Below are 24,291 nucleotides of genomic sequence, written 5' to 3' on the forward strand. Positions count from 1 at the left end.
GCCAGCAAAGTTCTAGTGATTCATCTATGTTTTTTGTCCATAACTGTACTGAATTTCTGTGAGATGTTACCTTTCCACTCCCCAACCCCACCCAGGAGAGAGGAGTCGTCATGAGAAATAAATGAAAGGGAGTAAATGGGAGGATGAATGTAAGGGTCTTAGTTGAGGCCAGGTAGGATAAGCTGTTAAGTGGCTATTGGTCATTATGATGACACAGAAGGATGCATTGAGGAATCTGGGGGTGAGAAGGAGCTGGGAGCTGAAGATAGTAAGGACCTGGAGGGACTGCACATATAAGCTAGAGTCCAAGAGCCCCTCTAGTCAGTTTGGCAGAACCAACCTGGTGTTGGGCCCTGAGTCAGGTACACTGCTGCCCAAGAGCCTGCTGGTAGCTGGACAGAGCGACTCGGGGCCCAGGGCTGTCCAAGGAAGCAGGAGGCAGCAAGTGTCCAAAAATGGATGGTCCAGGGAGTCTATGTAGGAGGAAGATGGGGCCACAAGGAGGGCACTCTAGCTGCAGGTAAAGCTGTGGAAGCATGTTCTGCCAGTCAGAGACAGACTGCTGAAGCCACTGTGGGGGTCTAGGTCCTAGTGCCTCCACTTCCCCGGAATACAGCCTTTGAGGCGCTGCAGGCTGCACGTCGGGGGGACTGCTGCCTGCTCCACCTGGCTTCTCCAAACCTACCAAGGGAGAGAATGTGTATGGGGTAAAAAAGAGAGGGAGAAAACAAACAAAAAACCCCACTGGGGCCAATGTTTAGGAAGCCCGAGTGATTTTAACAGCAACCCACTCAAGAAGAGCATAAAAAAAAAAAAAAAAAAAGAAGAGCATAACGGTCATGTATGTGCTCTGTCATGTCTGACTGTCTGTGACCCCACAGGCTGTAGTTTACCAGGCTCTTCTGTCTGTGAGATTTTTCAGGCAAGAATCCTGGAGTGGATTGTCATTTACTCCTTTAAGAGATTTACCCCACTTAGGGATCAATGCCCGGAGAAGGCAATGGCACCCCACTCCAGTACTCTTGCCTGGAAACTCCCATGGACGGAGGGGCCTGGTAGGCTATACAGTCCATGGTGTTGCTAAGAGTCGGACACGACTGAGCAACTTCACTTTCACCTTCATGCATTGGAGAAGGAGATGGCAACCCACTCCAGTGTTCTTGTCTGGAGAATCCCAGGGACGGGGGAGCCTGGTGGGCTGCCGTCTATGGGGTCGCACAGAGTCGGACATGACTGAAGTGACTTAGCAGCAGCAGCAGCAGGCATCGAATCCACTCTCCCCGTGTTGCCTGAAGATTCTTTACCACTTCACCACCTGGGAACCCCCATGAGGGTCACAGGCATGCATAACAAACCCCTCATCCCCACTCTCCAGCATGCGGCTGGGACCGAAACAGCACATGCCCAGCCCAGCTATTGCCACCACCACACCACCCGACCCTCGCCTCCATCAGCTGGCTTTTTGAGCATGCCAACTTCAACAAAATAAAAAACCTGCTTAGGTGCTGACTGTGCATCAGTCCCAGGCCTTTGGATGAGGATGGAGGGGGTAGTGGGGTGGGCACACTGGAACACCAAACATGAAGAAGGGGAGGGGTCTTGAAATAAGCTGAAAGGTATAGACTTTGCAGACAAAGGTCCGTATAGTCAAAGCTATGGTTTTCCCATAGTCACGTAGGGATATGAGAGTTGGACCATAAAAAACGCTAAGCCCGGAAGAATTGATGCTTTTGAACTGTGATCCTTTGGACAGCAAGGAGATCAAACCAGTTAATCCTAAGATCAACCCTGAATATTCATTGGAAGAACTGATGCTGAAGCTCCAATACTTCGTCCACCTGATGCGAAAAGTCGACTCATTGGAAAAGACCCTGACGCTGGGAAAAGATTGAAGGCAAAAGGAGAAGCGGGCAACAGAGCATGAGATGGTTGGACGGCATCACCGACTCAATGGACATGAGTTTCAATAAACTCTGGGAGATAGTGAAGGACAGGGAAGCCTAGCGTGCTGCAGTCCCTGGGGTCCTAAAGAGTCGGACACGACTTGGCGACTGAACAACTGACGGGGAGAACTTTCGTTTCCTGGCCTGCTTTGCCAGTTGAATGGCGAACGACTGAGGCCCGAGGAGGCTCCACGCACGCGGAAGGAGCCGTTTGTTATTATCAAGAGTGGTGTTGTGATGATGCCAACTGCCCCGCCTGTCCCGGATCCTGCCAGTGCGGAAAGGGAAACACCAGGGAGATTTCTCAAGCCAAGCGATCCCCTCCAACTGCGGCGGGAAGAGCGACCCTGCGCTGTCACTTCCGGGTCCTGAGACCTGAGCGGCATTATCACGGAGACGCCCCTCCTGACGCCCAGCCAGTCGAAAAGTTTTTGTCCACAGAATCCCACCGAGACGTGCCAGTGGGATAGGGTCCAGACTGCGGCAGACACGCCCCACTCTGGGCATCGCGACGTCGGAGGAGCAGAGAGAGCGTCATTTCCGCCCTCACTCTCGGCCCGACAGGGACGGGCGGGGCAAGCGGAAGGCGCGCTGCTTGTGCGTCACTTCCGGTGAGTCTAGCGGCGACAACGGCAACATGGCCCTAAACGGCGCTGGTGAGGACATGGATTGCGGGGGCCTGTGGCTTCGCGGTTCGGGCAGCACCTTGCTTCAGCAAGACCTTCCGGCCCCTTGTGCCTCTCTTCCCCCAGAAGTCGACGACTTCTCTTGGGAGCCCCCGACCGAAGCGGAGACGAAGGTGCTGCAAGCGCGGCGGGAGCGACAGGATCGCATCTCCCGGCTCATGGGCGACTACCTGCTGCGTGGTTACCGCATGCTGGGCGAGACCTGCGCTGACTGCGGGGTGAGGAGATACTCGGGACGTGGGATCCAGGCTGGGGCCGTGGACCAGGCCACACGGCCCTTTCCCCATCTCTTCCCTCTGAACCCCATCGCCCGTCTCACCCCTGCTCCCTGTGCTTTCTGGCCCCTAGACGATCCTCCTCCAAGACAAACAGCGGAAAATCTACTGCGTGGCTTGTCAGGAGCTCGACTCAGACGTGGATAAAGATAACCCGGGTGAGGGGTCGAGGGTGCTTGATTAAGAACTGTGGTGATAGAGGCTCAGGAACAGTACTTGGGAGGTGACAGTGGTATTTGTGGGTGGGGCAAGGGTGAGTTGCGTTCTCCTTTCTCCTAGAAAGGACCATTCATTCAGTAAGAGCACTAAGCACCTACTGTGTGCCAGACACCAGAGCCTGAGCTTATTAGGCATAGTTCTGATGAGAGAAGGCCTTATGCTCTTTAAGCAAGGGCGGAAATACCTCTGATAAGAAAAAAAAAAATGGATGTGTTCCCTTATACTGGGGCAGGGAATACGTCTCAAGTACAGAGAGCAGAACAGTAAAGGGTAGGGAAGTGTCTCAGGGCTGAGGTGGGGCCAGGTATATCCTGATCATTCCACTGACTTTCTCCTTTTTTAGCTCTGAATGCCCAGGCTGCCCTCTCCCAAGCTCGGGAGCACCAGCTCGCCTCTGCGTCGGAGCCCCCCTTGAGCTCTCGGCCTGCCCCTCAGCCCCCAGTACCCCGTCCGGAACACTGTGAGGGAGCTGCAGCAGGGCTTAAGGCAGTCCAGGGGCCACCCCCTCCTGCTGTGCTTCCAAATGCAGATGTGGTGGCCTGCACACAGGAGGCTCTCCTGCAGAAGCTGACCTGGGCCTCAGCTGAGCTGGGCTCTAGCACCTCCCTGGAGACTAGCATCCAGCTGTGTAGCCTTATCCGGGCGTGTGCTGAAGCCCTGCGCAGTCTGCAGCAGCTGCAACACTAAAAACCCCTCCTGAGAAAAACCCTGTAGAAAAACAGCTGTTCCTCTTGTGTGGTTTGTTCTTTTTTTGGTTCTGAGTGTGCATGCAAGTCCCAGCTCCACTCGTCTTTTCCCTACTTTTGGTCTTTCATGCTATCACAGTCTGGTCTCCTTGATGCCCTGAGAAATGAGTGGGGCTTGTTTCTGCTCAGTGTCCCCACTCAAAGGATGAGGTAGCAGAGGACTATGTGCTATTGTTTTTTCTGGTGAGGAGGCCCCAACGTCCTCAAAAGCAGAAACAGGAGGCGTGGATCTCTGAAGGAATCCTGGAACCTCCCCAGCCATCCAGCGCTATTCCCCACCCTTGAGAGAGATTTGGGGTTCCAGTCCCTTCGGTAGCTTCCCTTTCTTCCCCCAAGCATCCAGACACCATCATCCTGTCCCACCTCAGGCCCAGACCAGGTACTCAGATACTGACAGATGTAGTCAGGTAGGGATCAAGGATGGTCTTAACCTGTCTCCTGACCACACCCCATCCCTTTTAGATCCTTTTCCTTGAGAGTTGTAATTGGCCAGAATAAACAAACTGTTGGGGAGGGGGAGGAACCGCACCCTCCGCTTTTTTTCTTCCCTTCTTTTTACCTGCTTCCCTTCTATCAGTGGCCAATGCCCTTTTCTCTGGTCTCCTGGGGCAACGTGGTCGCACAGAGCCGTTGCCCTTTTAAGACAGGCCCCGCCCACGCGGGGGTGGGGCAGGGGCGGAGTCGGAGGAGTCCGGGTGGGAACAAAGCGCGGCCTGCGGGCGGCGGCTGGGCTCTGCTGGCGGGGCCACGGGGTGCGGGGCCTGCGGGTGGCGGCCCGGGCGGAGCGTTGGAGAAAAGGAGGCGGCATCATCCTCTGGTACCCGCCCGGCCATGAATGGGCTGCCCTCTGCCGAGGCGCCGGGCGGCGCGGGCTGCGCCCTGGCTGGTCTCCCGCCGTTACCGCGCGGCCTCAGCGGTCTTCTCAACGCGAGCGGGGGCTCGTGGAGGGAGCTGGAGCGCGTCTACAGTCAGCGCAGCCGCATCCACGATGAGCTGAGCCGAGCCGCCCGCGTCCCGGACGGGCCCCGCCAAGCCACCGGCGCCGCCAACGCGGGAACTGCCGCGGGTCATCCTGGCCCGCGTCGCCCCATCAACCTCGACTCGGCGCTAGCGGCGCTGCGCAAGGAGATGGTGAGTAGCTGGGCCTCGGTCAGCTGGGCATTGGGGGGCGACAGGGCAGCCACCAAGCTAGGGAGTCCAGACGCGGGCGGGGCGGGGTCCACAGGCAACGCGCGGTCTGGGTCTAGAGGAACGACAGAAAGAAGCCAGCTGGGTCAGAGGGGGTATGGTAATAATTATAGCTATGTTTATTGGCAATAGTTACCATGCTTTACTAGTTAAATGCTTTACTAGTGTTATTTCTTTCCATTCTGCTGTCTTGTCCCTATCTTGCAGATAGGGGTTACTGACTTGCCTAAAGATTGAAAGCTGTCCACAGAAACCTGTGCTTGGGAAGATTGGCTTGGGCGGAGGGGCGGCTGGCACTCCAACCCCAGCCCACTTTCAGTCTTTTGCAGGTGGGCCTGCGGCAGCTGGACATGTCCCTGCTGTGCCAGCTGTGGGGCCTGTATGAGTCGATCCAGGACTATAAGCACCTGTGCCAAGACTTGAGCCTGTGCCAGGACCTGTCATCCTCTCTGCACTCAGACAGCTCCTACCCACCCGACGCTGGCCTGTCTGATGACGAGGAGCCTCCAGATGCTAGCCTGCCCCCAGACCCACCACCCCTCACTGTGCCCCAGACACACAATGTCCGGGACCAGTGGCTACAGGATGCTTTCCATATCAGCCTCTGAGAGCTGGGAGGGTGGGGGCATGCACCCACGAAAAAGGCTCAGAAACACCCCTCAGCGAGTACTCAGACTATAGTGCCTGCTTTCCCCACACCACCTCACCTCACAGGAGGGCAAGGTCTGGGCCCCACGAAGGCAAAGCTACCTACCCTCTCATGTCTTGGGTTAGTTGGCACTGGGGCGGGTACCTGGGCTATATAGCCTCTGCCCATGGCACTGGACCTCCACTTGTCCCACCTGTGGGACCTCCAGCGTGGCCGACCTTCAGTCTGGCAGTGGGGTCCAAAGCACTTTCCTTGGCACCTCTGGGACTGGGATTGAGTGGCCTGGCTCCTGTCTCTTCACCTTCGCTGCTGTTGGCAGCTGCTGGCTCAGGGGCATCCCACCTCTGGCCCCTGGGTTCCACTGCCCTAGACAGGGGCTCTCCAGGACCCATTCCTGCACCATCCAAGGTCAAGAGGGCCAAGAATCCGTGCTGGATATTTAAGTTTAGGGGTCAGCCTCTTTGGCTCATAGATAAATAAATACTGTCTCAGCATTGGTGTGTTCTGACTGCTTAGCTCTGGGGCGGGAAGATAGCGGTGATTCTGACAGGTGCTGCCCCGCGCTCTGCCAGCGGGTGGCGCCCGAGACCCCGAGTTGGAAGAGGCTCAGCGGCGGCCGGGTGCGAAACCTCGCTCCCCGGGCAGAGTTGCCTGCCGATCGTTCCAAGCTGGCCCGGCGTGGTCTCGCGGTTGTGTGACTGAGGGCGAGTCACTTCCCCTCTCTGGCTGGAGGCCTGGAGCCCAACCAGTCTACCCACTCGCTTCGGGCTTTCCTGGCCGGCCGGGAAGGAAGGAGAAGCAGCCGCCCATCTCGAGGAGAGAAACTTTCCACCCCAATTGGGGGCGGAGTTGAGGCGGCACAGGAAATGGGTGGGCCCGGGCAGGCGGGCCGGGCCGAGGGGCCCTGGGCGTAAAAGGGGAAAGCGCGTCCTGGAAGGGCTGGGAACGAGTGACCAATGGGCGGGAGGAAAGAGTTGCAGAGGCAGAAAGGGATGGAGCCCCAGTGCCCGAGTCCAGGCAATCCCTGGAGGGGTGATGGGGTTCTGGGTTTCAATGCCTGAGACATACTCCCAGCGGCCAAACACCCCCATTCTCTGCCTGGCTCCCCCTCTAGACCTTTAGAGTTGTACGTAAAAGGCTTTCTTTTACAGTGGAGAGCCACGAGGCTGGGTCTAGCAGCTAAACCGGGGTGTCAGGTTCTTCCCCTCATTCCCCAGATAAGTCTGCATATTTGCGAGTGGTGGGTGCTAAGGCTTTCGCGCACACAATACCCCACAACTTCCTGAAACGAAGAGGAGAGGACCCTGAAGTTGCGCGGTTAGGCTTACCGGCTGGCTGCCTGTCCCCACATCCACTGCACAGTCACTTGCGCCCTGGACAGAACTCAGCTGACACTCCGGGCAGTCAGACGTCCTGTTCAAACCGAGGATTTATCAAGGACCAGTCTTCTGTCCGTTCACAAACCTAGCAGAGCGTTTGCACTGACAGAGGGAACAGGCCAGGGTGCTGCTCTACGGCTGTTCTAACTCTGGGCCTGACACCTGCAGCGGTTCATGACCCAGCAGGCGGGCTGGCGATAAGGGCTCTAATCTAGGTGTGAACACAGCGGTTAACGCCCCGCGGCAGGCTTTCCAGGGGAGGGAGAGTAAACACACATAACTCCACCATAACGGATATCATCTAGTAAGACCTGGCAAAAATCAGCCAGGTTCCACACTAAATGCTTTCCAAGGTTTCATTCTCAATGGTGTTGTAAACGGTGCAACTATAATTATCCCTATTTTGCAGAGGTAAAAACTGAGGCTCAGGGCGTTGGTACTTTGCCCAATGTCACACACTTGTTGGAGGTCAGCTGCTTGTGGGGTGTTGGGACTGCCTTCCCACTTGACAGCTAGAGAGCCAGGTCTGGAGGCTGGCAAGTGGGTGCTGCTCATCTTAGGGCGACCGGGGTTGGCCCCTGACCTTGCTCCATCCCCCTCTGGTTAACACGTGGGTGGCAGCAGGAGTCTGTCTCCCCAGTTGAAGCCAGCTGGCTCTGGCTCAGCGCACTGAGACCCTTCACGTCTCTTCTCCTTTCTGGTCTCTATTTCCCCAGCCTGTAAAATGGGGCCACAGGTACGTACCTCGTAGGGCTGCGGGCAGGAAGGGAGGGGGCCGGGCAGCGCTCTCGCGGGCGGCACCAATTGCTGGTGGCCCCCTGCCCCAGCCCACGCGCCCCCTTACCCCGCCCGCGCCTCCACACCGCCTCGGCTCGCAACAGGCGGACGCTGCGGTCTAGGCGTCCCCCTCGACCCCGCTCTCCCTCCCGCGCGAGGCCCCGGAAGCCGGGCCGCCCCGCCCCCGCGCTCCCGCCCCGGCCCCCGCCTCCCGCCGGAGCCCCGCCCGCCTTCCGACGGGGGTGCGGCTCCAGGAAACCGCGCGCTCGCCGCTCAGCGCTCCAGCGACCCGACGCGCCCCAGACGACCCCGCCGAGGAGGCCAGATCACCGGCGGGCCCCCGCGGCGGCGGCGGCGGAAAGAGTGGCCCCCGGTCCCGCGCCTCGGACCCCTCCGCACGGACGGGGCGGGCGGCGCGGATAGGATCCCGGAGGCCATGGGGACCTGGGCCGGGCCAGCGGTCGCGGACTAGCGGGAGTCCCGGGTCTGAGGAGCGGGCGGCGGAGGCGGCGGGGCCATGACCTCGGTGTGGAAGCGCTTGCAGCGCGTGGGCAAGCGGGCCGCCAAATTCCAGTTTGTGGCCTGTTACCACGAACTGGTGGTGGAGTGCACCAAGAAATGGTGAGTGGGAGGGAAGCCTTGGGGGACTCCCCAAACTGGCTGGGACCCCATCCGGGGGCCTGAGAACCCTGACCTCCGTCCAGTGGCCAAAGAGACCGCCTACTCCCCGGGGGACCCAGACACAGAGAAGGGCCCTGGCAACTCTGGGGGGTCCCCAGAGTTGGGGGGCTGTGGGCAGCCTTTGGGGAGTGGAGGTCAGGACATCCAGGCCTGAGGATCTGTGTGGGCCCACACTTTCCTCAGCTGCTCTCAGAGCTGGGAAAAGGGAGGCCTCATATTTCTGGCCAGAGGGGTGGTTCAAGGTGGAGCATCAGAAAAGGGGGCAAGTTTTCAGGTCCGTGGGTGGAGGGCCTGGGACAACCAACTCAATGACCTCAGTCCAGCTCAGAACAAAGATGGTGCCCCCTCCTCCCCTGCCTGTTTGTTGAACCAGAGGAACCACCCGCCCCTTCAGCTGGAGTGGGCCCTGGGCGGCTGGACTCATCTCCATAATATCCTTAAAAGGGGAAACTGAGCGCTGGGTGTGATGAGGAGGGAGGCAGGCAGCAGCTTAAAGGGGCCCGAGGGTTTAGGAGGTTGTGGGTCCCAGAGGAGAGAGCCTGGAGAAGGCAAGGTGGTGGGGTGAGGGGAGATGTGTCAGGGGATGCAGGACCCTGACCTGACTACCAAAGGGCCTGGGGGCATCTGGTTCACACGCCCCCACCCGCAGCTGCCCGGGCCCCTGCGTCACACCCTAAATATATGTGCTCCTTGGTGTCAGCTTCCCTTGGCTGGATTAGAGCACAGCTGTGGGGGCCTCACCCGCCAGGCGGGGCTAAATTTAGGCTCCCAAGAGGAGGGACAGGAAGGGACCAGAGGGTCCAAAAGGAGGGGAGTAAGCAGGAGGCCTGGGATCCCCTGGGCAGTTGTCATATCTCTGATCTTGACCCGGCCAGCCAGAGGGTGGTTGGTTCACACCATTCAGAAAGGCCCAGGAGCTGGCTGGGGTAACACAGCACCAGGCTGGGACTTGAACTCTGACCTGTGGCTTCTGCCTTCTGCCCCAGCATCCTGGGTGAAGCCTGGGGGATCCTGGGTATGGTCGGAGAGAGCTGGGTGAGGGTGTGGGCAGTGTCAACGTGTCTGAGTCACAGGGGGCGGGCAGGGCCTCCTGGACTTTCTTGCCTGGAGCCCCGGCTAGGAAGCTGCCCCTGCCCAGGTCACAGCTCCCCAGGAGGGTGTGCCCCGCCTGAGTCAGGCTGCCGGGCCAGGCCCCGCCCTCCCCAGGCTCCCACAGTCGGCTTCCCCTTTCTGGGAAGGCCCCATGGCTGCCCTTAGCCATCGCCTGCACTGTAGGGTCCAGGAGGGGCACTGGGCTCAGGTGTGTGCCCTTGCCCGGCCCCTAACCGCTCTGGTCTCGGCATCCCCCGGAAGATGACAGGAGAACCAGGTATCCTGGCTCGGCCTCCAGAGGGGCTGTGAGCTGGGTGAACCTGAGCGTCCTGGCATAGGACTGGGCGCAGGCATGGAGGGCTCTTATGTTGCCCCCTCTGCCTGATGACCCCTGAGCCCTCCCCACCCTCTTGGGCAGCACTCGGCCCCTCCCTCCTAGGCCCAGCCCTGTGCCTGGCGACTCTCTCCTCTGGCTTTGTCTCTATCTCCCCGCATCTCTTTGCCTCTGCCCCAGCTTATGCTGTTCAGCGTAGATGTCACCTTCTGGACGTCCTCCCTGATGTTCCTTGTGGGAATAGGGGTCCCTGCAAAGTGAAGGGCTGGGCATGGAAGGTCCTGGGAGGGTATCGAATGACAAGCTGACCCTATACCTCTCTGTTTCCCAGCCTCTGCCCCCCTACCCGACCCTACACCTACCCCCATCCTCGGACCCTGGCACTTGCCATCCCCTCTGCCTGGAGCCTACCTTCTCCAGACCCTCACACGACCCATTTCCTACTCCAGCAGGGTCTTGCCTCTCCTTGGTGTGGGCTGGGGTTATAGTGTGCACTCTACAAATATTCGCTGTCTCAGAGTCTGTGTGTCTTGCAGGTCCTTGTTGGATTGCTGTCTTTGTCCCTGTGTGTGCCTGTCTCTCTATATGACTTTCTTCATAATCCTTGTCAACCCACAGGCCTTTGCCCTCTGGCCCAGGCCTCACCCTGCCTCAGCTGCCCCACCCTGCTCCTTGTGGCCCCAGATAAGGGGGCTGTCCGGCCCCTGTCCTGGGGGAGGGGGATGTGGGCAGAAGGAAGACTAGATGAGATGGAGAGGCTGGGTGGGCCTGACTGAGTGGCCCCCTCTCCCCCGCCCCTTGCCTCCCAGGCAACCGGATAAGCTGGTGGTAGTGTGGACCCGGCGGAACCGACGGATCTGCTCCAAGGTGGGGTGGATGTCAACTGGGGGTCCTGATTGGGGGTGGGGCCATTTGGGGGGGTGGGGCCATTTGGGGGCGTGGGGCGCCTGGTGGAGGGCTGTTGGGGGACTGGAGTCGGGTTCAGATCAGAATCCATCGAAGAGAGAAAAAGATGGGGTCAAGGTTGGAGATGAGGACAAGGCGTGAGGGGGAGCGTTAGGATGGAGGGAGGACTCAGACGGCTCCTTGTAGGCCCACAGCTGGCAGCCAGGCATCCAGAACCCATACCGGGGCACCGTGGTGTGGATGGTACCTGAGAATGTGGACATCTCTGTGACCCTCTACCGGGTGAGTCTCCAGCCCTCCTGTGCAGAGGGGCAATGAGCGGGCGATTGCAACCCCAGGGCCCATGGGAGGTGGGTTATCCATCCAAATAGAAAAGAACAGAGGGGTGAGACCAAGAATCATGGCAGGGGGCCTACTCAGCCTGAGTGGCCCAGGAAGTCTCCTTGGAGGAGGTGGCATTTACCCACCACATGAGGGAAAGCTGGGATCAGGAGGAGCTGGGGAGCATATCTGCCAGGAGGGACCAGCCTGTCCGAAAGCCCCAAACAAACACCTCCTGAACTAGCGCAGGCTGTCCTCCCTGCCCTGCCCCCAACCCGGCAGCCCCTGTACTCACTGGTGCCCCTCTTCCCCAGGACCCCCACGTGGATCAGTATGAGGCCAAAGAGTGGACGTTCATCATTGAAAATGTGAGTGGCCAGGGTGGGCGGGAGCCTGGGGTCTCGGGGACTCCGGGGCAGCACTGATGCTCCTTCCCCTGCCCCCAGGAGTCCAAGGGGCAACGGAAGGTGCTGGCCACGGCCGAGGTGGACCTGGCCCGCCACGCGGGGCCCGTGCCTACCCAGGTCCCGCTGCGGCTGCGGCTGAAGCCCAAGTCAGTGAAGGTGGTACAGGCCGAGCTAAGCCTCACTCTGTCCGGGGTGCTGCTGCGGGAGGGCCGCGCCACGTGAGTGCCTGCCCGCCCTCCTGGGTCCTAGTCCACAACCTCTGATGCCAGCCCTCACCCCTGGTCTCCAATCCGCAGGGATGATGACATGCAGAGCCTTGCGAGCCTCATGAGCATGAAACCTAGCGACGTGGGCAACTTGGATGACTTTGCCGAGAGTGACGAGGAGGAGGCCAATGGTCCAGGGGTCCCGGAGGCGCGGGCACGTGGCCCCCAGCCAGGTGGGCAGCCAGCTGGAGGTTGAGATCACCAAGACGTGGGGGTGGGGATCACCCAGGCCAAAAATCCTCTTGCTGTTTTGGGGCAGGGTCAGTGGAGGGAGCTCACGGCTGCCAGGGCTCCCAGCCTGCCCAGCAGCCCTGAGTGTCCTGCAAGGTGGGTTCCCAGTGACCCCCCCACTCCGTGCCCCTGACCCTCTCCTCGCCCTGGGTGTGCACCTGCCCACAAACCTGCCCAGAGACAGCTGGGCCAAAAGCACAGAGGGGGCTGCAGCCTGGGCTCAACAACCGTTCACCATACAACCTCGTCCCTCTCTTTTGCTTGTTAAGGCTTTTTTTTCGTCTGTCCATCTCTCTCTCTTTTTCTCTGCATCTGTGGGCCTGTCTCTTCTCCTAGGCCGGGGCGGTGCCCTGAGGCTGGGGCATTTTCCAGGTAGGCCCAGCATTCTAGTTGGGGGAAGTGGGGAGGGTAAGACCTGCAGGGCCCTTCCTGGCGCTGACCTTGTCCCCAACACCCTTCCCCCAGAGACCCCTCGGGAGCTGAAGACACTTTGTGAGGAGGAGGAAGAGGGCCGATTGCAGCCCCGGCAGGCAGGTGAGGCCCAGGCTGGGGTTGGGGTAGGCCTGGGGTAGGGGGGCTGTGACTTCCGGTCCCAGGTCCGAGGCCTCAGCATCCTCTCCCTTCCTCCTCCCTGCAGCTGCCAGCCCTTCTAGTGCTGAGGATACCAGCCCAGCCCCTGTGAGTGCCCCTGCACCCCCAGCCAGGGCCTCCCGGGGCCAGGGCTCAGAACCAGCTACTGTAGCAGGGGGCCAGGTGGGGCTCAAGGCCCCAAGGCCCCCGGGAACCCCTCCGGAGACAAGGTGAGCTTTGGAATCAGCTCCAGCCCTTCTCCCCCATCTGCTCTTCAGAAGTTGTACATTCCGTGCCAACCTGCCTTTCCAGGGTCCCAGGAGTCTGACAGGCGGGGAGGGGGGCTGAGGGGAGGGGTGACAAATGAGCTCTTGCAGTGCATCCTTTTCTGCTCTCTCCTCAGGTCCTCAAGACAGCCAGGCCAGGACGTGGTCCCCACTCCCGCCCCTAGGCTCCGGAAAGGCTCTGATGCCCCCTGGCCCCCAGTCCACCAAGGAGAGGATGAGGCCCCCAAAGCCTCCGGGGCTCCTCCAGCAGGAGTGGATTCTGCTGTGGAGACCCAGGCTTGGGCAAGCCCTCAGGAAGGGACAGAGGCCCAGGGAGCCGGGCTGGGCCCAAGCATTGAGAACAGAGACTCCAGCAACTCTTTGGAAGGGCAGAAACCCAAGGCTGAGGAGGGGGGCACTGGAGACAGGGCAGAGGCTAGTGGGGTGGACACTGAGCCTGGGTCAGGAGTCAGAGAGGTGAACAGCAAGAGGTCAGCGGTCAGAGCTGGGGAGGCTGAAGAGAGTTTAGAAATCTGTCATGTGGATGTAGAGCAGAGGTCAAAGGTGAAACCTGTGGACACTAACGGACCAGAGGCCACAGAGGTGACATCTGAGGCAAGATTGAAGGGGAGTCCCGAGGCTCCTCCAAGGGGCTCTCAGGGGAGGACAGGGGTCAAGACCAGGGATGAAGCTCCCACAGTCCTGAGCCCAATGCCAGCAGAGTCTGCAGGGCATTCCGGGCATCTGGGTGACCTCAAGGCGGCCAGGGCTGCTGTAGGCCAGGAGAGAGAGTGTGCAGAGGTGAGGGGCAGAGACCCTGGTGTTGGGGGGACAGGCCTGGAGCAGGGACCCTCTGCTGGAGCAGCAAGCGCTGGGCCCCAGGTGAGCCTGTACCAGGGGGCCCCACCAGCAGCTGAACAAGGGGTGGTATCCAGGGATCTGAGGGTCTGGGAGGTAGAAACTGGGGATTCGAGGGTCCTGGGAACAGAGACTGGGGTGGTAGAGTCAGAGTTATTGGGGACCCAGGAGATCTCAGGGTCCCCAGAGATAGTGTCTGAGGCAGCAGAAGCGAAGACATTGGGGACCCAGGAGACAGAGGCAGTGAGATTAGGGGTCCTGGAGTCAGAGGCTGCTGAGATGGCAGGGTCTGAGGATCTAGGGACCCAGAAAACAGGGGTAAGCATTTCAGGGGCCTCAGGTACAGAGGGTGGGATGGCAGAGTGTAAGGCATTGGGGACCCAGGAAACAGAGGCTGGGGGTTCAGGAATTCTGGAGACAAAGACTAGGATGTTGGAAACTGAGATATTAGGGACCCAGGAGATATCTGGGTGCTCAGGGATACTGAGAAGAGAAGCTGAGATAGCAGCGTCTGAAATACTTGGAGCCCAGGACACAGAAGTGGGGTGTTCAGGGGTCTCAGAGATAAAATCCAAGATAACAGGGAGCCAGGAGACAGAGGTAGGGGGTTCAGGGGTCCCAGGGACAGAGACTGAGGTAGCAGAAGCTGAGATACTGGAGATTCAGGAGATCGAAGCTGGGAGTTCAAGGGCCCCAGAGATGGAGACTGAGACATTGGAGACCCAGGAGACAGAGGTAGGGGGCTCAGGGGCCCCAGAGATGGAGACTGAGACATTGAGGACCCAGGAGACAGAGGTAGGGGACTTAGGGGCCCCAGAGATGGAGACTGAGACCCTGAGGACTCAGGAGACAGAGGTAGGGGACTTAGGGGCCCCAGAGATGGAGACTGAGACCCTGAGGACCCAGGAGACAGAGGTAGGGGACTTAGGGGCCCCAGAGATGGAGACTGAGACCCTGAGGACCCAGGAGACAGAGGTAGGGGGCTCAGGGGCCCCAGACATGGAGACTGAGACATTGAGGACCCAGGAGACAGAGATAGGGGACTTAGGGGCCCCAGAGATGGAGACTGAGACATTGAGGACCCAGGAGACAGAGGTAGGGGGCTCAGGGGCCCCAGAGATGGAGACTGAGACCCCGAGGACTCAGGAGACAGAGGTAGGGGACTTAGGGGCCCCAGAGATGGAGACTGAGACACTGGGGACTCAGGAGACAGAGGTGGGAGATTCAGGGTCCTCGGGGTCAGAAGCTGGAATGGCAGAGGCTGAGGCACTAGGGAGTCAACAGACAGGAACTACAGTTTTAGAGGCTGAGAAGGGAAAAGTTCGGACTTCCGGGGTTCAGGAGGCAGAGACTGGACCTGGGGAGACCTTCAAATATGAGGCTGTAGGGGTCCCAGTCATAAAGCATGAAGTTTTAGGATCCCAGGGAGCAGAGGCAGAAACTACAGTTTCAAGGGGCCAGGAGGTGGAGACTGGGAATTGGGGAGTTTCAGAGGCCAAGTCTGGGGTTTGGGGGGCCAAGGAAGGAGAGATGGAAGTTTCAGGGGCTTCAGAGAACCCATCTGGTATTTTTGAGGCCCAGGAAGCAGAGGCTGGGGTCTCAGGAGCCGAGAAGGGAAAAGAAGCTGAGGGAAACCTCCCAGAGGCCAGCCTGATGGAGGTGCAGGTGGCCAGTGGGGCAGGGGCTGGGGTGTCCGGGCCCTCCGGGGCCTCTTCCCCAGAGGAGCCTGAAGAGGACAGGAGGCTGCCGGGCAGCCAGGTAGGGATGGGGGCCGCCGAGGGCCCAGTCTGCTGCTTCCCACTAACCTGGGCTGAGCGAACGGCGGCTCTGCATGGACCCACCTGGCCGACTGGGGTGGGGTGGGACAGGGGCTCAGCTTCCAGGAGCCCCTTGCCCCCTCCCCTCTCAGGATGCCCTGGCTCCCCGACCCTGTCTCCCCTGGGCTGCATGGAGTAGGAGCCCCCCCCCCCAAAGCTGATCTTCTGGGCTGACCTGGAGGTGTGGCTGCTCGTGACTTCTGTTCTTGCCTGGGGGCCACTGACCTTTTAGGTGACCTTGATAGATAACCCTGGAGCTGGAAACCTCTTTGCCTGATGCTAAAGCCCTGGCCAGTGGTGTGCGGTGACTCCTGCAGACCCAGAGCTGGAGCTGTTTTGTGCCCAAGGGACAGAGGGGGCAGGTCCCACGTCCACATTCCCTGAGCCCATCCCTGTGTCCCCAGGCACCACCTGCCCAGGTCAGCTTCAGCCAGTCCCTGCTAGAGTGGTGCCAGGAAGTCACCGCCGGCTACCGCGGCGTGCGCATCACCAACTTCACCACGTCCTGGCGCAACGGTTTGGCCTTCTGTGCCATCCTGCACCGATTCTACCCAGACAAAATGTGAGCGGCCGGAGAGGGTGGCAGTGAATGGGGAAGCCTGCGGAGGAGGGGAGGGTGGCGGGAATCCAGCCTCTGATCAGCGCTCTCCCTGCAGAGACTTTGCCTCCCTTGACCCCCTGAACATCAAACAGAACAACAAGCAGGTGAGAAGGGGCAGGGCTGGTGCTTGGAGGGAAGGAGGGTCCGGCCAGGCCCAAGCTGAGATCTGGGATCCTCCTCTGTGTGTAGAAGAATAATCTGTGGGCTTCAGGGCCCCAGCACTGGCTTTTGGGAGTTCTGCCACTTATTACCCTTTTGGTCTTAAAACTGTTCGTTTTCCTGAGTTTAGTTTTTTTTTTTTTTAAAGCATATTTCCACCAGATGGTTTTCCCTGAAACCACCCTTTTGGTGTGCTGTTGCTGGGTAACACGGGGGCGGATCCTGTTGCTAGATTTCTCCCAATAGGAGGGCGAGGGCGCTGCGGGCAAAGCCGGGCGTGCCAGTCGCCGGGACCCCCGCGGCGGGCCGGGGCGGGGCGGCCGCGTCGCTGGGTAACCCTCCTGCATGCTCCCTAGGCCTTCGATGGCTTCGCGGCCCTGGGCGTGTCGCGGCTGCTGGAGCCGGCGGACATGGTGCTGCTGTCGGTGCCCGACAAGCTGATTGTCATGACGTACCTGTGCCAGATCCGCGCCTTCTGCACGGGGCAGGAGCTGCAGCTGGTGCAGCTGGAGGGCGGCGGCGGCGCGGGCACGTACCGCGTGGCCAGCGCCCAGCCGAGCCCGCCCGACGACCTGGACACCGGGGGCCTGGCTCAGCGGCTGCGCGAGCACCGGGCCGAGGCGCCCCAGCAGCCCCAGGAGGCCGCGACCCGCGTGGACGGGGCGGCCCCTGAGGCGGCCACCAAGGACCGCGGGGCCGTAGCCGCCCAGGAGGCGCGCTCCGCCGAGGCCCCGGCCGACGGCCCCGGAGCCCGGGCGCCCGTGCCCCCGGCAGAGGGGCTGGTGAACGGGGTGGGGGCGCCGGGTGCCGCGGGCGGCGTGAGGCTGCGGCGGCCGTCGGTCAACGCGGAGGCCGGGCCGGTGCCTCCGCCCCGCGCGCACGGCTCCTTCTCGCACGTGCGCGACGCGGACCTGCTGAAGAAGAGGCGCTCGCGGCTCCGGAATAGCAGCTCCTTCTCCGGGGACGAGCCCGACTCGGGAGCGGCGGGAGCGGCGGCGGTGAGTGCCCTCCAGCGGCGCGGGGTCGGGAGAGCGAGGCGGCGCAGGGGTGAGGGGCGACCGGCCTCTGCTGGACGCCGAGGCACCGGTGCTACGGAGGAGTTTCCTGCGAGCTCCTCAGCAGGGGCGCCCGTGCCCAAGGCCCGTCCGGCCCGGAGCCGCTGACTTGCTGCCAGCCTTGGGATGGCACTCAGTGGAGTCAGGCTGTAATAGGAAGTTCCCAGAAGGCTCCGGGAGTCAGCACTCAGCTCAGGCTCTTCATTAACTGTCAAGTGGGCTGGGGCATTTCTTTGGCTGGAGGTGCCCACCACCTCCCTGGAAGCTGGGAGCAGGGTTTCTGTACTCAAAGGAGCTCTCCAGGGCCTCCCGTCTCCAAGACTCTCTGACTTGAATCTTTAACTCCAGACGCTGGAGACCAGTTTCCTAGAGTCTACTCCGATGAGGGAAAGTTGGAGATGGGAGACCCTGGTGGGTACCCATGTCCCCCCATCCCTTGCAGGTCTCAGGTCAGCCTCCCAGGGTGCCTTGCGGTGGTGGTTTAGTCCCTCAGTTGTGTCCGACTCTTTGTTACCCCATGAACTGTAGCCCGCCAGACTTCTCTGTCCATGAGATTTCCCAGGCAAGATTACTGGAGTGGGTTCCCATTCCCTTCCCCAGGGGAATCTTCTCAACTCAGGGATGGAACCCGGGTCTTCTGCCTTGCAGGCCGATTCTTTACCAACTGAGCCACTAAGGAGTCTTGTGGCCACTACACTAAAAGGGAGACTGTTCCATAAGGGTCAAGGGTTTGCTCAAGGACTCACAGCTGCCGAAGTCCAGGCCTGGACTCTCCAGCAGCACCATCCTGGACAGCGGGGGCAGCTCTGTCAGGCTGCTTCAAGCCTTCAGCTGCCCAGGGATGACCCCTGAGTTCTAAGGAAAAGAGGGAACAAACTGGGAAAGGCTTTTCGGAAGAAGCAGCCACTTAAGCCAGGCTAATAAAATGGGCAGCTTTTCCCAGATGAAGAATCTGAGGGGTGGTTCTCAAGAGGTGGGACCTCACAAGTAAACATGAGGTCACAGGAAAGCTTGGGTCTTACTTAGGGAACTGCCGATCACCTCCCGTAAGATCACCTCCTGTAAGGTCACCTCCGGTGGGCAGTGATGAGGCTGGCCTGGAGAGCAGGAGCCCTGAGTGTGGGGTCGGAGGTGCAGCATTGACCCTATGAATGAGAAACAGGGAGAGCATCAGAGACACCCAGAGGAGCTGTGCTGGACAGCTATCCTGGGCCGTGTTGGCCTGTGGCCAAACCCCCTCAATATGTGTCAGTGGCTCTTTATATCTTAAAAGGGAAGGCTCTGTTACATTGTACTTGAGAGATGAAAAACTCCTGTTGTATTTGGACACAATTATTCTTATTAAAATACACATCCATGAGCAGTGGAAAAAGAAAAAAGGAAAGCTCGATTTTTCTGGGCCCAGGTCCCAGTTGTCTGGTCTTCTAAGCCAGGCCCCCCTCCAGCCCTTGTCCCACGGGAGATATTTGACCCACGGAGCTGGGAGGGCCTGCTTCCTTCTTGGCCACTCCCACCCCCCACCCCGTGCATGCTGTGGAGGAGGTAGGGCCTGCCCCTGGATAGGATGAAGTTAGGCAGCTTGAAGCTGGGGCGAGGCTGAAGCCAGGAGGCCCGAGTGCTTCCTGGAGGAGGGGGCCACACAGGAGACTGTAGAAAGGGGAATTTGGGTCAGATGTGAGGAAGTGTTGGAATTCCCATCAGAGCAGCTGTGAGTAAGCTCAGTTGCTGCTGAGGTTGGGGTTTCTCCACTTTCCCGCCTCTGCCTGCCCTGTTGGTTGAGCACTTGCTTCCTGCCTGGCCTGCCCCGCCTCCACAACCCCTCATCAACTCCTCACCGACTCGTACAGTGCTCCTTCTGGGGGAGAAACGTTTACCCCGTTTTGCAAGTAGGACTGTCCTGGCTCAGGGATGTGAGTGTAAAGGGAGTCGGTCCTGGGTGTGAACCCCCAGTTCCACGAGACGGAATTCCCAAATGGTGCCCTCTGCTGGGCCCAGCAGTATGCACTGGCTGCATGACCTTGGACAAGCCACCTCTCTGCGCTCTTTTCCTGAGGATAAGAAGCAAAGACATGAAAGGTTTTTTGCAAAGTGGTTTTGAGGGACCACTGCAGGGTGTTGTCAAAAAAAAAAAAAGGGGAACTATGTTTTTTCCTCACATGCCTGTCTGGAGCCCTGCAACCCCCCTGGGGCTTATATGTCCTTTATGTACAAGGACACAAACAGGCCCAGTGGATATGACTGGCCCAGAGGCAGACAGCAAATTGGTGGCCAAACTTGGGAACAGACTGTTGGATTAGACAGTGGGGCCCAAGCCAGGCCCTGTTGAGTGTCATCTCTGACCCTTAGTTTCCTCATCTGTAAAATGGGGAAGGTAAGGGTCCCTGCCTCACAGTGCTGTTGGGAAGATGAAATGAGTCAGGGCACCCACAGCATCCAACACACCAACAGATGGTTGATGAACATCCTGCCATTACTGTTAACGCGGTGCGCCCTGAGTGTGTCCTCTGAACCTCAGCCTGTCTGCAGGGGCTGCCTCTGCCTAAGGAGATGGGAGTAGCCAGCAGTCATGGCGGGGTGGGAGTGGGGTTGGAGCTGTAATGGGAGAGGCTCTGGGGGCCGTGGTGAGGATTGAGGAGGCTTCAGGAGGCATGAAAGTCAGGGAGGGAGGAAGAAGGCCGGGTGAAGGAGCCTCTGGAGGAGGTGGGGCTGAGCTGGGTCATGAAGGGCGAGTTGATGTCTAGCTGCCCAAGAGAGAGGCTGCTCCAGGCTGAGGAAACAATTTGGGGAAGCGAAAGTCCACCACTGGGGCCGGAGGGTGGCGTCTGGATGGGATTCAGGGCAGTAGGAGTTAATGTTGGAACTGCCAACAGGGCTTGGCAGCAAGACTGGGGGCTGAGAAGGCGAGTGAGGAGAGTGACACCATTGGGGTGAAGGTTTAGGGAGACCGCCCCCCTCAGTTGTGGCCTGAGGGTAAAGTCAGCAGGCAGGGCGTGTGGCGGGGAGGGGGCAGCTGGTAAAGAGGCTGCCACCTGCCCAGACCTGAGAGGGTGTCCCCTGAGCAGGGCACTTCCAGGGCTGCGTCTCAGACAGGTGCCAGGTAGGGTGGACGGTGGGGGGGGCTCAGTGCTTTCTCCTCAGCTTGTGACTTGGAAAGGTGGCCAGAGCAGGAACCCTCGAGGGGGCCAGGCTATCAGCTGAGCTGAAAGTTTGGGGCCTCAAGGGCTGACAGTGCCAGCAAGTTGTTGGAGCAGGGCACCTGAGGGGCCAGCTGCCCTTCCCGGCTAAAATCAGCGGTCCCACCGCCTGTTCTGTTCTAACGGTCATATGACACATCCTTCAGGTGTGGGGATTGAGAAGGCGGGAGGGGGGCCCCCTCTTGGTCAGGAGATGGAGGCGCTGGCTCATGATGGCCACGTTCGCCTCAGCTCAGTGTCCCTGTGTGGGGCCCGGCCATGATCGGAGATGCTGGCGCTAGGTCTGAGGAGGCCTGAGACAGCTCTCAGGAGAGGCCCCAGCTGGACCCCTCACAACCTTTCACCTCTGACTCACAAAAGCCCCGTGGGGCCCCAGGAACGGGGCTGCGAGGCTTGGCCAGCGGGAGTGGACTGGCCCGACCACAGGGCCCGAGGTGGTGAAGGCCACGGCCTTCTCTAGGAAGCGGTTCTCCAGAAGGGGTGGAGGTGGGGTTCTTGTGGGCTGGACTGAAAAGCTGCTGGGGCAGGGAGGCCCCTCCTCCCCATGTGAGTGGGGCTCTGGCTGGCCCCTGGGCCTGCTGTCAGGGGAGCCCCTCCAAGCCCTTACTGGCCTCTTCCTCCACAGGAAGGCGCACGCCCTGACCCCAGCCCTGCCCCTGGCCTTCCCGCAGCCTCAGCCCCACAGCAGCCCTCCGGTGAGTAGCTTCAAAGGGGTGGTGACTCAGCTCAACTCAGCCGGCTCACAGATCCTGAGCTGGGGCCCCTCTGGGGGCAGCTGTCAGTTGGGGGGTCCCTCAGCCTGGTGTCTGTCCGCAGGTGGGACACCTCCGTCGGAAGAACCGCCCCCAAGCCCAGGGGAGGATGCTGGGCTGGTAAGGAGGGCTGAAGTGGGAGGAGCTGATGGGTGGGCTTCCTAGGCGGGGCCTGGGCCAAACCCACCCTGTCCCTTGCCCCGCAGCAACGGTTCCAGGACACAAGTCAGTACGTGTGCGCGGAGCTTCAGGCCTTGGAACAGGAGCAGAGGCAGATAGACGGGCGGGCAGCCGAGGTGGAGAAGCAGCTAAGGAGCCTCATGGAGTCAGGTGGGCGTCCTGAGTCCACTCGCCAGCACATGCCACCGCATCTGGCCCACTCTGCAGCTCTTTCTGACCCTGAGAGGAGTCGGGAGGATGGAGGCTGGGGTCACCATCCCCCTTTACCGCTGGGCACGCTGAGGCCTGCAGCCCGGAAGCAGCTTGCTGGAGGCACACAGCTCTGGTTTCTGGGATACTCAGGGGAAACCACGCCCCCCCCCCACCCCATCCCCTGCCGCCATCAGTTCCTGCTCCTGACAGAGGGGTCAGGGGCTGGCCTGGTGACTGTCCTGGCCTGATTCAGGTACTGACAGGCTGCAGGAGGAGGTACTGATCCAGGAGTGGTTCACTCTGGTCAACAAGAAGAACGCTCTCATCCGCAGGCAGGACCAGCTGCAGCTGCTGTGAGTGCTGGTCCTCCCCATTCAGGCCTGGCCTCTGCCCACCCAGGGCTGGCAGAGCAGTGTGTGCGTGCTGAGTGGCTTCAGCCATGTTTGACTCTTTTCGAGCCCATGGACTGTAGCCTGCCAGGCTCCTCTGTCTGTGGGATTCTCCGGGCAAGAATACTGGAGTGGGTTGCCATGTCCTGCCCCAGGGGTTCTTCCTGATCCAGGGAGTGAACCCATGTTTCTTATGTCTCCTGCATTGGCAGGAGGGCTTTTTTTTTTACCAGTAGTACCACCTGGGCAGAGCAAATGCAAACTTAACTACCTTGATTAGAACTCTTCACTGCTTTTTTCTTTCTACAAAGTTGCGGTTTCTTTCCTTCCTTTTTTTTTTTTTTTTTTGAGAAATTGCTCAGCCATCTTAATTTTTTTTCATAACTTCCGGTGTAAAGTGTATACTTCTTAAATTGGTACTGTTTTTATGAATGAGAAAATCGAGGCCCAAAGAAAACTGTGGCAGGTCAGTGGTGAGTGCCCCAGTTTGACCCCGTTCCTTTACAGTGAGGAACACTGAGGCCTAGAGACAGCTGAGCTGGGTTCCTGAGTGGGGTCAGAAGCAATTCCCCGGGCATCATTGCCTTTATAGTCCTGCTTGGTGAAGGTGGTTTTGCCTCCTTTTTGCATCTTGGGTCATTTTTCAGAATAAATTTTAGTCTAATATTTGCCATTTATGAATAATATTCATCCAAACAATCTTGGGTTGTTTCTTATTTTTGAAAAAGGGGTCGGGTGGGGGGAGGAGACTATATGTTGGGGAACAGTTGAAACAGAAGAGGTACTTCCCTGGCCGTCCAGTGGTTAAGACTCCCTGTTTCCACTGCAAGGTGTGCAGGTTCCATGTCCCTGGTGGGGGAACGAAGATCCTATATGCCGCTTAAAAAAACCCTGAAACAAAAGAGATAATTACAAGCGGGGACTGGGGTATAGCTCTGCCTGCCTATGGCGTCTGTGGGAACTGATGGTGAGGTGGGGTGAGGGCCAGGGAGTGGTCGGAACCCTGGACACTCCGGCCATTCCCCTTTCCCTGACCTGGCACCCCACCCCCAGCATCGAAGAGCAGGACTTGGAGCGGAGATTTGAGCTGCTGAGCCGGGAGCTACGGGCGATGCTGGCCATTGAAGGTGGGAGATGGGGCCGTGGCGCCGGGGACCAGGACGGGGCAGGGGCTGGCGCCTCCTGACCCTAAGCCTCCTCTGCCCACAGACTGGCTGAAAACGGCTGCGCAGCAGCGCCGAGAGCAACTGCTGCTGGAGGAGCTGGTGTCGCTGGTGAACCAGCGAGACGAGCTGGTCCGGGACCTGGACCAGAAGGAGCGGACGTGAGTGAGCCCGGCCTGCGCCGGAAGCTGGGGAGGGCTGGGGAGGGGTGGGGGGGGGCGGTCAAGGAGGAGTGCTCGGTCGGGGCCCCGGGCGGCGGCCAGCGTGTAGTCCCCGACGCCGCTGGGACTGACCGGAACCCGTTCCCTCCCAGCGCCCTGGAGGAGGATGAGCGCCTGGAGCGCGGCCTGGAGCAGCGGCGCCGCAAGCTGAGCCGGCAGTTGAACCGGCGCGAACGCTGCGTGCTGAGCTGAGACCGCGGGGGCCCAGTCGCCTTCGGTCCGCTCGGACCGCAGCCTTTCTCGCCGCCGCGCCGGATCGCCGCTTTGGGCCTGCGCTTGGGAGGACCGGACCCTCCCCGGTGCGCGCGCGACCAGTAGGGGCCGCCGTGATCCTTTACTGGGAAAGAAAGCGCAGCCTTTCAGGCCCCGACGGACAAGGGCGGCAGGCTGGGCGGCCGCGCCGTCCGGGCCGTATTTATTAGTCCATGTGAGTGAGTGTGCGTGTATGTTCGTGGTGGACTGAGGGTCCCAGGCGTGCCCACCCAGAGCCCCTTCCCGATGGCCGGACCCGGCCGGCGAGCTCCAGGGGGTGGGAGGGAAGGCTGGTGGACTGCCGCGCTCAACACCCCGCCCCCCTTCCTGTTCCTCGCGAGCAATAAAGTTGGAAAAGGCCACGCCAGCGCGCCTGGGCTTTCTCAGGGTGACCCGGGCTTTCAATAGACGGAAGGGGGTGGGGCCTTGGCCGATAAGGCGGTCTGCGATCCTCACTGGGACTGTGTAGAGTGGGAAGGTTTTTAGATGCCAGCCAAGGCGGGACCAGAGGCCTGACCTCTG

General features: G+C 60.1%; 3 protein-coding genes and 1 long non-coding RNA gene across 15 annotated transcripts; 3 read left to right on the forward strand and 1 right to left on the reverse strand.

Annotated features, from left to right (window-relative positions):
• The first annotated feature begins 2,264 nt into the window (after positions 1 to 2,264).
• ZNRD2 (zinc ribbon domain containing 2) lies at positions 2,265 to 3,857 on the forward strand. Of its 2 annotated transcripts, XM_043451388.1 has the most exons (4): positions 2,265 to 2,599; positions 2,696 to 2,847; positions 2,978 to 3,062; positions 3,467 to 3,857. In XM_043451388.1, the coding sequence occupies exons 1-4, from the start codon at positions 2,581 to 2,583 to the stop codon at positions 3,808 to 3,810; spliced, it is 600 nt and encodes a 199-aa protein (XP_043307323.1). In that variant the 5' UTR covers positions 2,265 to 2,580; the 3' UTR covers positions 3,811 to 3,857. The 2 variants fall into 2 exon arrangements, with proteins under 2 accessions (XP_043307323.1, XP_043307322.1); XM_043451387.1 differs by having other exon boundaries at positions 2,565 to 2,847.
• Positions 3,858 to 3,937: 80 nt separating this feature from the next.
• Positions 3,938 to 6,200, forward strand: FAM89B (family with sequence similarity 89 member B). The gene is made up of 2 exons (XM_043451389.1): positions 3,938 to 5,000; positions 5,387 to 6,200. Exons 1-2 carry the CDS (start codon positions 4,701 to 4,703, stop codon positions 5,663 to 5,665), a joined length of 579 nt encoding a protein of 192 aa, XP_043307324.1. The 5' UTR covers positions 3,938 to 4,700; the 3' UTR covers positions 5,666 to 6,200.
• Positions 4,984 to 8,024, reverse strand: LOC122430637. Its single transcript, XR_006266358.1, has 3 exons — positions 7,830 to 8,024; positions 7,035 to 7,119; positions 4,984 to 5,112 (listed from the first exon to the last, which is right to left on the reverse strand). It is a non-coding gene; the product is annotated as an uncharacterized LOC122430637 (long non-coding RNA).
• A 97-nt stretch (positions 8,025 to 8,121) lies between these two features.
• On the forward strand, positions 8,122 to 24,131 carry EHBP1L1 (EH domain binding protein 1 like 1). 11 transcript variants are annotated; one of them, XM_043451370.1, is made up of 21 exons: positions 8,126 to 8,483; positions 10,779 to 10,836; positions 11,062 to 11,157; positions 11,511 to 11,564; positions 11,643 to 11,821; positions 11,900 to 12,042; positions 12,437 to 12,472; positions 12,566 to 12,634; positions 12,738 to 12,900; positions 13,074 to 13,818; positions 15,370 to 15,552; positions 16,016 to 16,173; positions 16,268 to 16,316; positions 16,728 to 17,369; positions 21,246 to 21,315; positions 21,437 to 21,492; positions 21,579 to 21,702; positions 21,998 to 22,097; positions 23,187 to 23,260; positions 23,343 to 23,457; positions 23,610 to 24,131. In XM_043451370.1, the coding sequence occupies exons 1-21, from the start codon at positions 8,380 to 8,382 to the stop codon at positions 23,707 to 23,709; spliced, it is 3,318 nt and encodes a 1,105-aa protein (XP_043307305.1). In that variant the 5' UTR covers positions 8,126 to 8,379; the 3' UTR covers positions 23,710 to 24,131. The 11 variants fall into 11 exon arrangements, with proteins under 11 accessions (XP_043307303.1, XP_043307304.1, XP_043307307.1 ...); XM_043451371.1 differs by having other exon boundaries at positions 15,376 to 15,552; XM_043451368.1 differs by having other exon boundaries at positions 8,122 to 8,483; positions 13,074 to 15,552.
• The last annotated feature ends 160 nt before the right edge of the window (positions 24,132 to 24,291 follow it).

Source organism: Cervus canadensis, chromosome 29 (genome assembly GCF_019320065.1).
Source record: "Cervus canadensis isolate Bull #8, Minnesota chromosome 29, ASM1932006v1, whole genome shotgun sequence".
NCBI classification, from domain to species: Eukaryota; Metazoa; Chordata; class Mammalia; order Artiodactyla; family Cervidae; genus Cervus; species Cervus canadensis.